The sequence below is a fragment of the Narcine bancroftii genome, chromosome 8 (genome assembly GCF_036971445.1).
Source record: "Narcine bancroftii isolate sNarBan1 chromosome 8, sNarBan1.hap1, whole genome shotgun sequence".
NCBI classification, from domain to species: Eukaryota; Metazoa; Chordata; class Chondrichthyes; order Torpediniformes; family Narcinidae; genus Narcine; species Narcine bancroftii.
Window position 1 is genome coordinate 20,099,112 of NC_091476.1, and position 11,273 is coordinate 20,110,384.

The window sequence follows — 11,273 nt, forward strand, 5'->3', positions numbered from 1 at the left end:
CTGAATCATTGCTAGATGCACTTGTTAGTCTATTCAGTTACATTACAATCTTGTTTTTAATTTTGTTTTTGTACCTCATTGTGAGCTTCCCTTTCAGGAATACTTTACAGCATTGCTTTTGTAGGACCAGCTTTGGCCTTCATGCTCAGTTCAGCAGTGTTGCAATTCTATGTGGATATTGACAAATCTTTAAAGGGTAAGTATCCATTGGCTCCAGTGTTCCTCTGGCTAATATTGTTGTATTTGTTTAGTGAATGGTCCTAGGCACCACCAGTAAATGAGCTGAGGTCACTTTGGTATCTGGCATTGATTTCCCAGTGTGATACATGCTGGCAGGTATTTCTATTTTCTGTTGGGAAGTGCTTTCATTTTGATGGATGGGATTCATTTTTAATTTGTAATTAGTGTTAATATGCAGTTACAGAATAGATGAACAGATGAATCACACTGTTTCTTGGTCAAAGATACTGGTATCTCATGATCTGACACTATTTTGCAAACAATAGTCCACATTACCATATATTCTAAATACTTGATATTATGCCTTGTTGTGCACTGTTTGGTTTTATTGCCTTTTTTTGGTCATTATGCAATTTATTGCCTTTTTTATTTAATCATTATCTATTAGATTCATGATCATTATCTTTTGAATAGAAATTCCCCTCCACCATAAAAGATTTCATTGGGGATTCACTGCCCTTGGGAACTGAACTGAGAGCAACAATCAAAGGAAATTTTGTTTATGTTTGTACTTTCAATGAAACAAAATGTCCAGAGCAGCTATCAAGCAGTAGAGTTAGAGTTGTGACTTAGGTGGTGTCAGGATGTAAGATAGGTTTTAAGAACCATCTTAAAGGATGAATTGGTGAGAGATAGGGGTGGAAGTTCAGAACCCAGGCTTATGGTACTCAGAATATTAGGGTACTTAAAATTATGGATATGCAAGAGACCAGAAATGGAGAAGCAGAGATAGTTTTTAAAAATCATTACAGAGGTCAAGTGGGTTGAGACATAGAATGATTAAAAAAGAATAATGTGTATTTTAGAACTGTGGAGAGTAGAGCATAATTTAACACCTGATGGGGCCAGGAGAGATGAGTTGAGATGCAGGCAGCAAAGAAAGAACCCAACTTTATGCAAGGTGTAAGATGGAGTTACACAACAAAATCTGCAGATGCTGTGGTCGTGTGCCATACACAAATGTGCTGGAGAAGCTCACCAGATCATACAGGTTAAATAACCAACATTTCGGTCCTGAACCCTTCATCAGAAATCAGGTAGATGCCTGAATAAAAAGGTAAGGGGATGGGGGGAGGAACAGAGGAGGGAGGAAAAGGAAGGGGGAGGACTACAGACTAACTGTTAAGAGTTGTAGGTGGGTGCAGGTGGATAGACATTTTCAAAGTTGTAATTGTACCTGCCTCTACCAGTTCTCTGGCAGCTTGTTTCATATACCCACCATTATCTTTGTGGAAAATCCTACGTTTCAGGTCCCATTTAAGTATTACCCCTCTCATTATAAAGCTATGTCATCTAGTTTTAGACCCCCCTACCTTGGATCAAAGATTCTGTCCATGCCCCTCACAATTTTATAAACTTCTATAAGTAACCTCTCAGTTTCTTACACTCCAGGGAAAATAGACCTACCCATTCCATCTCTCCTTACAACTTAGGTCTTCCTGTTTTAGCAACATCCCTGTGATTCTTTTTGCATCTTCTATAGCTTAATCCCATCCTTCTTGTAGTATAGCAATTAGAACCTCACTGTATTGTATGTGTGATTTCAATGATATCCTGTACAGTGTAACATGACATCCCCGTTCTTGTATTCAATGTCCGATGAAAGCAAGCATGCCATGTGGCTTCTTCGCCACTTTCTGGGAACTATGTACTTGTACACCCTGATTTGTTTATTCAACAATCTTCCCCAGCCCCTGTCATTACTGTGTCAGTCCTTCTCTAGTCAAGTGCATTACTTAGCACTTGTCTGAATTAAATTCCATGTGCCATTCCGTTGTCTACCTGTTCAGTTGATCCAGCTCCTGTTGTAACCTCAGACAATCTCCTTTGCTATCCATCTCATCACCAAGCTTACTAATTATGCCACCTCTGTGCTCATCCAAATCATTAATAAATATGATCAACATCAGGGAACCCAGCACATGCCTCCAATCTGTAAAACAATTCTCCACTACCAACATGACTCCTTTCACTAAACAAATTTTGAATTCAATTGGTGAACTGACCCTGGATCCCATATGAACATGCTGGATCCCATACCAATTAATCATTTGGGACATCGTCAAAGGCCTTGCTAAAGTCCATGTAGACAACATCCACCTCCCTGCCATTTTAATACTCTTGGTCACCTCTTCAAAAAAACTCAACATTTGTGAGATGTGATTTCTCACGCACAAAGCACCAGAATTTAATTTGGCTTACAATGAGATTTCAACATCACCCAGTAGGCTTGGTTCCTTCAAGACAAAGTTAAAGTTACTGTAGCATCTCTGAATAATTAATCTGTAAAACAATTAATTGGAAAAAAACTACTATTAATTAACTATACTATTAATTACAGTTGAGCTAACATCTTCAGACCCACGCTGGGTTGGTGCCTGGTGGCTTGGGTTCATTCTTATTGCTTCACTGGTGGCTCTTACTTCAATTCCATACTTCTTCTTTCCAAGAGCAATGCCAAAGGAGGGGGTAAGTAATATGTTTTGTCTGCACAAGCCTGATTTGATGTTTATTGAGCTTAGTTGCATCATTGTGTTTTGCAGGTATAATTTACTCCCCATGTTACTTCCTTTCCCATTTAACATTTAATGTATAACTGCAGGTCTTACATGTGTCCTGGATCTCAGAAGTACAATTTTTTTTGTAAACATAGAGATATTACATAGTTACAGGTGTGGTGCGCTGTTAGCCAGAATCAGATGCACACAAGGCAAAGACTCTACAACAGGCTTTAATCCACAAAGACTTCTACAGAGCCAGGCTGGCTATAGCTGCAGTAACTCTGAGTGAGATTTCGGGAGGCTGGCACAGGCTTATATCCCAGAGGGTGATTGACACCTGACCAGGTGGGGCTTGATCCATTCGGCCAACTGATTGACAGCCGGCCAGGTGTTGTCCTGTCCCCTTACACTCCTGCAGGTACAGAGGTTGCCCCCTGCAGTAGGCTAATGGTGTACCACCACAACAGGCCCTTCTAGCCAACAAGCCCATGCCACCCAAATACACCCATGTGACCAATTAACCTACAAACCCATGTGTCTTTGGAACATGGGAGGAAAACGGGGCACCTGGGGGAAACCCACATGGAAATGGGGGAATTTACAACCTCCTTACAGAAGGATATCATTAACCAAATGACTTGAGGTTCCATACTATAAATCCATAAAAAACTTGCATGCATGCAGCATAAGAAGGTGGGACAGAATACCACACTGTAATCTAATACAGGGCAGAGGAGTGTAAGTAGATGGATAAATGATCTTCAAGAGAAATTTCAATTTCACCAAGAGTGAAGACCATGCTAGTTAATTTTCCATTCCATTGCAAATATCATTATTTGTTCTTTAATTCTATGGATAGAATATATTGTAATGCATGAACCCAATCTCATTTCCAGAGAAGCATGATAAAATTACAGCATGAAAAATCTGGCAATATATGAAGAAATTTACTGAGTTCACAGCCATAGGGTGTCTGTATATTTTTAAGTAAGGCTTCTGATGTTACAATAATAAAAAATGGAGAACATATTCAACCAAGGGAAGTTCTCTCATTAGTTATATTGCTATGAATGAGTTGAATATTTCAGATAATCATTTTTCAATATCTTTGATTTTAGTTAGAAGAATTGAAAGGAAGAGAATCAAAACCAAAGCTTCTGCTGAAATCTGTGACAATAGAATCAACACTTCAGAACAACACTCTTGGAAAATTTATAAAAAGTAATGCTCAACTATATTTTCCTTTTCTTACCATTGTCAACTAAAAATAAAAACAGTGTTTGAACAGCAGCTCCCACTGCAAAAATAGCAAATGCAAACAGTCTTGGTGAGGGTTCTGGCCCAAAACGTCAACCATTCTTTTCACCCTTGAATGCTGCTCGACCCACAAAATTCCTCCAGCAGATTGTGTTTAACAAAAGCTATCTGTTTCTCTCATCATGAAGCTCCTTCATTTGTGCATGATCTTATACTTGAAATTTGGTTGGGTATTTATAATTCGTGAGGAGGTACAAGTCTACAATTCAATGAAGTTATCTTGCCATCCATCAATAGAAAAATTAAACAACTTGCTTGAAAAACTTCAAATAATTCCATAGTTATCATAATTTTTGTAATGCTCTGATGACGAACTGAAAAAAATACAAAGGTGGTGGACTGAATATTACTAAAAACAACACTGAATTCTTTGTCCTGCTGCAGAGCCTTTGATAACTGGAAATTCTACAGGAATTGCCCTGGCTTCCTGCCATAGGTAAAATAACCCACACCTCCCCCATAATAGAAAAGCATATAATTTTTGGCAAGTTTCTAAGTTTACCCCAAAGCCTTGGCAACATTGCAGAGGTACAATTGTAGTTAAGAAAGTCCCTGCTGATTATTTGGACCAGAAAATTCTGGTCATAAAATTTGCATCCTTTTGGTTCCCTACTTTTAGTAAAAATATTAAACATTGCTAGAATGAAAGCAGTTCCAATTATTCCTAAAATAAAAATTAGAAGAAATCTTTCTGCATTCAAGTCAGGAAACACAATCAATTTTCTAAACTATTTAACTTCAATTGAAGGCAATTCCAATTATTCTTAGATCTGCTCTGCCTTTACCTGGGGCTCTCTGTACAATTGGGTCCTATTCTCCCATTGTAAAGGAAAATCAAAAGAACTGTAAATGCTGGAAATCTAAAATAAAACCAGAATATGCTGTAAAAACTCGGCAGGTTGGAAAGCGTATGTAGAAAGAGTAATATTTAATATTTCAGGTTGAATACCTTTCACCACAACTAAAAGAGAGAGAAAGCAAGTTAGAGAAACAGATGAGTGGGAGGGGGTGGGGTCTAATGGGTACAACAAAGGGAGTATCTGTAATGTATTCATGTAGCCATTAAATGGTCAGTTAAGCTTATTTTCAAATTGTTCCAACTTCTACTCTTCATGTTTTTGAGATCATCTAAATAGAGTACCATATAAAATGCACTTATTGATCTTCTTAATTCTCTCTCTTTGGCTTGGCTTCGCGGACGAAGATTTATGGAGGGGGTAAATGTCCACGTCAGCTGCAGGCTCGTTTGTGGCTGACAAGTCCGATGCGGGACAGGCAGACACGGTTGCAGTGGTTGCAGGGGAAAATTGGTTGGTTGGGGTTGGGTGTTGGGTTTTTCCTCCTTTGCCTTTTGTCAGTGAGGTGGGCTCTGCGGTCTTCTTCAAAGGAGGTTGCTGCCTGCCGAACTGTGAGGCGCCAAGATGCACGGTTTGAGGCGATATCAGCCCACTGGCGGTGGTCAATCAGGCAGGCACCAAGAGATTTCTTTAGGCGTACCTTTTCTTTGGTGCACCTCTGTCACGGTGGCCAGTGGAGAGCTCGCCATATAACACGATCTTGGGAAGGCGATGGTCCTCCATTCTGGAGACGTGACCTACCCAGCGCAGTTGGATCTTCAGCAGCATGGATTCGATGCTGTCGGCCTCTGCCATCTCGAGTACTTTGATGTTAGGGATGAAGTCGCTCCAATGAATGTTGAGGATGGAGTGGAGACAATGCTGGTGGAAGCATTCTAGGAGCCGAAGGTGATGCCAGTAGAGGACCTATGATTCGGAACCGAACAGGAGTATGGGTATGACAACAGCTCTGTATACGCTAATCTTTGTGAGGTTTTTCAGTTGGTTGTTTTTCCAGACTCTTTTGTGTAGTCTTCCAAAGGAGCTATTTGCCTTGGCGAGTCTGTTGTCTATCTCGTTGTCGATCCTTGCATCCGATGAAATGGTGCAGCCGAGATAGGTAAACTGGTTGACCGTTTTGAGTTTTGTGTGCCCGATGGAGATGTGGGGGGGGGCTGGTAGTCATGGTGGTGAGCTGGCTGATGGAGGACCTCAGTTTTCTTCAGGCTGACTTCCAGGCCAAACCTTTTGGCAGTTTCCGCAAAACAGGACGTCAAGCGCTGAAGAGCTGGCTCTGAATGGGCAACTAAAGCGGCATCGTCTGCAAAGAGTAGTTCACGGACAAGTTGCTCTTGTGTCTTGGTGTGAGCTTGCAGGCGCCTCAGATTGAAGAGACTGCCATGCAGTAAAAGGTCAGAGAATATCAAGGTCAGAATTGATCCTGCTTTACCAAGATGATATCACAATTCCCATATCAAAAGTGAGGATTTAGACTTCTGAATAAAGAGCTCGCCCAAAAACAATCAACCAAAGCACCAATTGGATGATAATTAGTAGCTTCAGAGATAGAATTTAATGGTGGTAGTGTGTTGATGGTCCAGGACAAGGTTAAGAAAATGGTGAAATGCTAAAATTCAAATTTTTATTTCTGAATGCATAAAGTGTATTTGCAAAACAAATGAACAAATAGCTCAATTTGAGAATAGTACATTTGATATAACAGTGAGAGGACTACATAATGATCAAACTGGAAATTAAATATTCCATGAAATTTGGCAATAAGAACCTTAAGTCAATATGGAAAATTGAACAGAGACCTGATAATAAAGGTTCTGGTATTAAACAAATAATTTGACTCTACAGAAAACACAATAAATATTGTAAAATTAGTGGTTAGCCAAAATGTAATGTTAGTGAAGAACTTAAAGTAATTAACATCATTAAAGAAGATGCAACAAGAAAACTGAAGGAACTAAAATCCAACATGTCCCACATCGCTGATGATACCCATTGCAGTGTCCTAAAGATGATCATAAGTGATTGCAAATGCATTCGAGATGATATTCCAAAATTCGCTTGATTCTGGAACAGTCCCAGAAAACTGCAATCTAGCAAATATCATATTAAATCAAATAGTGGTAGAAGAGAACTATCGAGCAGTTAGTCTACCACGTTATTCTCAAACTATTTGGAACCATTATTGATAGGCCACTTTAAAACTCATAGGATGGTTAGGGAGAGGAACTATGGATTAATGAAAGGAAAATGAAATGAAAATAAGTGAGCATGAGGGTAGATAAGAAGGACCCAGTAGTTTGTGTATATTTGGATTTTCAAAAGGTATTTGATAAGATATTTCTCAAAAGGTAGTTATAGAAAATAAGAACTTAAGCAATTGAGGTAGTAAGTACTAGTATAGATATGGGATTGATTAAAAACAGAAAACACGAATCATATCGTTACTAATGAGATCGGTACTGGGTCATCAGAATGGTGGCATGGTGGCACAGCTGCTTCCTCACAGCACTAGAGACCTGGGTTCACTCCTGACCTCAGATACTTTATATGTGGAGTTTGCATGTTCTGTGAACCTGGTGGTACGAGTCTTGTGGTATCTATACCTCTTTCCTGATAATAGCAGTGAGAGAAGAGCATGCCCTGGTTGTGGTATATCCTTGATGGTTGCTGCTGCTGTTCTCCGACAGCAGCGTTCCACATAGATGTTCTTGATGATGGCGAGAGTTTTGCCTGCAATGTAATGGGCTATGTCCACTGACTTTTGCAGGGCTTTCCACTCAAGAGATGTTAGTGTACTCATACCAGGCTGTGATGCAGCCGGCCAGCACACTTTGCACTACACATCGCAAGAAGTTTGCCAAGGTTTTTAATGTCATACCAAAGCTCCGCAAGCTCCTGAGTGGTTTCTTCACAATACGTTAGTACATTGGCTCCTGAAAATGTCCTCCAAGATTAGTGACTCTCGGGAATTTTCTAAGCCTCTCCACCTCTGAACCTCCAATTATCACAGAACTATATACCTCTTGTTTTCCCTTCCTAAAGTCTACAATCAGTTCCTAGGTTTTGGTAACATTGAGTGAGAGATTGTTGTTAGTGCACCATTCAGCCAGGTTTTTAATTGCGTCCTATATGCTGATTCATCATCCATTTTTATCCAGCCCCCACGACTATGGTATCATCGGCAAAATTTTAAATGGTGTTATTGCCGTACCGAGCCACACAGTCATAGGTGTAAAACAGGGGTCTAAGCCCTTTGGTGTTCTGGTACTGATGGAGATTCTGGATGAGGTTTTCTGGTTGATAAATAAAATATACAAAACAAAAGAATAAAGAGCATCCTGATTTATGCTGTCCAGGTATTCCATGGTTTTGTGTAGAATCAGTGAGATGGCATCTGCCATAGGCCTGTTGCTGCAGTAGTCAAATTGGATAGGAGCTGATATGCTTCAATATCAGCCTCTCAAGACACTTCATCACTGTGGATGTGAGTGCCATTGGTCAGTCGTCATTTAGGCAGTAACCACTCTCTTCTTGGGCATTGGTACAATTGAGGCCTGTTTGCAACAGGTGGGTACCATGCCCTGTCAAAGTGAGATGTTAAAGATATCCATGAAGGCATTAGCCAGATGATCAGCATAGGTTTTCAGTGCTCGGCCAAGATCTCCAAATGGACCGGATGCTTTCCTTGGATTCACTCTCCTGAAGGCAGCTTGTACTAACAGGGGATGTGGGTATGTGCAGAGGTTCTGCCTTGTTTTGATGGCCAAATCAGGTATAGAAGGCATTGAAGTATAAACAAGAAGCGCTGGATAAACATATCAGGTCTCGCAGCATCCATAGAAGGTAAAGAGCCTGAGCCCCTCTTCAAGACATTGAGCTCATTTTGCTAAAATGAGCATATAAGATCACTTCTTATATCATTCAGGTGAAATATTCTCGGGTAACAACCAACTACTTGTTTAATGAATTATTTCATTCAGAGGCAGGAGAATAGGAGTTGCATTACTGAAACATGCATTCTCTTCTTCTTTCTTTGGCTTGGCTTCGCGGACGAAGATTTATGGAGGGGGTAAATGTCCACGTCAGCTGCAGGCTTGTTTGTGGCTGACAAGTCCGATGCGGGACAGGCAGACACGGTTGCAACGGTTGCAGGGGAAAATTGGTTGGTTGGGGTTGGGTGTTGGGTTTTTCCTCCTTTGTCTTTTGTCAGTGAGGTGGGTTCTGCGGTCTTCTTCAAAGGAGGTTGCTGCCCACCGAACTGTGAGGCGCCAAGATGCACGGTTTGAGGCGATAACATCCCACTGGCGGTGGTCAATGTGGCAGGCACCAAGAGATTTCTTTAGGCAGTCCTTGTACCTCTTCTTTGGTGCACCATGTATTACCACACAGATAGCAAGTGAGGCATAATTATCTGATGACAGTAATACATTCCACCAGCAGAGGGGGTATTACCCTCATTAATGATGAGGTTGGGAGTTATATCTGAACAAAGCAGCAAGAAGTCTCCTTTGTTCCACGAAGACAAAATTCCAAAAGGGAAACCCATCTTATTTTTTTCAAAAGTAAATCATGAAAATCTGTAGACACCTTGGTTGAAGTAAAAAAACACAAAATGCTGGAGAAGTTCAGCAGGTCAAAGAGTTTTTTCAAAGCTCTTCCAAGCAGAAGACGTCTCCACAACAATAATAGTAGATACAGATAAAAAGTTGGCAATGAACTGATCTCAACCATGCTTCACTGTAGTCTTCCTCCTGCTGAATCAGTGGCATCAAATATGAGATCTTAATAGGGCTCAGGCATGATATGGGGCTACAAAAACTCCAATTATTTCTGATGTATGTGCAGAGAAAATCAAACTCTACACCTTAATCTTTTGAACCATTGTAGTTTCCTAACTAAGAAACATAACCAATACTTTTTAGTGTCTCAGTTTGCAACTCAGACTGAAAGCTGGATTGTATTATATTATCTTTATTTTCCATTTTCTTACATTCATCATTTATTACATTTATCATTCCTTTTGGTTCTTAAAAGTACTTTATTATGACTAATGAGAAGCCAGGGAATAATAATCTAAAATTAAAGGTAGATGACCATTCTTGTCCAGGATGAAACTGCACACAAATTCAGATTAATATTTCATTAAAACATTTCTTTGTTGTGTTTGTTTTCCAGGTTTCCCAATCACCTTGATTGAAATGCTCAGGAACCCTATTTTTCTTTTTGCAGTCATTGCAAAATGCAGCTTTTCTATTGTGATATCTGGACAAGCAACATTCCTACCCAAATATATGGAAAAACAGTTCTCCATTGCCACTCCATTTGCAAACTTTCTGATAGGTGAGGCCTTAGAAGGAGACACATTGCAAATTTACTAATAGAAAGGGCATTTTTAGTGGGAAAATAGAACAATAAAGTACGAATATAAAGGAGTTTTGATAAGCCTCTAGAAAAAGAAAGAAATTAGTTGAAATGGTGTTCATCTTTTGATAATGTACTTTCAGAATAATTTTAAGATCTTGGGGAAAATGCAGAAAAGATGGGATCAGATATTGGGATTCATTTATAATGAGATTCTAAAATCCAATTTATTGTCATGTAATAAAGACAGTGCAAAATTACACAAAATTTGTTTTCGTCTGCCATAAGGCACCATCAGCAGAAATTGCCTCGTGCCCCTTACAGTCAGAGAATGAAAAGCAAAAGATCATCATATGTCTCTGAATTCACCTCCAGCACTCCTGCACCAGACTCCAAAAGTCATAGAGTGAGAAGGGATATGATAAAGATGTTATAAATCATGAAGGCTTCATAAGATCAACAAGAGGATCCAGATACAATGTGATTGTCAAAAGAACAAGAGGTAGCAGGTGCAAAAATTATATATAATACGCATTTTTTAAATGTTAAATTTAAATTTAAATGTAAATTTAGACATACAGCACAGTAACAGGCCATCTTGGCCCTCGAGTGCATGCTGCCCAATTTAAACCCAATTAACCTGTTTTGAATGGTGGGAGAAAACTGGAGCCTCCAGGTAAAACCCATGCAGACATAGGGAAAATGTACAAACTCCTTACAGACAGCGTGGGATTCAAACCCCCATCCCAATTGCTGGTGCTATAAAGGTGCTGCGCTAACCGCTACACCAAATATAATGTTGCAAAATCTAAAATATGCTGCTTGAAAGAATGACTGAAATAGACTCTATACTGTTATTTTAGGAAAAATGGATTCAAGCAATAATGGTCTGTTATCCACTCTCCCGACTTTTCAGAAATTCTGATGGTTCAGCATCAAGATCACCACAATGTCTGCTGCATTCCCCCTTCACTTACTGTGTGCCTAATCCCCTGCTCCA

General features: G+C 39.8%; 1 protein-coding gene across 1 annotated transcript in view; it reads left to right on the top strand.

Moving 5' to 3' along the window:
* The window catches only part of LOC138740435 (solute carrier organic anion transporter family member 2B1-like), a 48,585-nt gene extending 37,807 nt beyond the window's left edge, over window positions 1–10,778 (top strand). Inside the window, exons 6-10 of the mRNA XM_069893056.1 lie at window positions 98–196; window positions 2,582–2,709; window positions 3,860–3,962; window positions 10,088–10,252; window positions 10,562–10,778. Of these exons, the coding sequence (XP_069749157.1) occupies window positions 98–196; window positions 2,582–2,709; window positions 3,860–3,962; window positions 10,088–10,252; window positions 10,562–10,608 (542 nt within the window). The 3' untranslated portion in view covers window positions 10,609–10,778. The remainder of the gene's footprint in view (window positions 1–97; window positions 197–2,581; window positions 2,710–3,859; window positions 3,963–10,087; window positions 10,253–10,561) is intronic.
* Window positions 10,779–11,273: the final 495 nt, after the last annotated feature.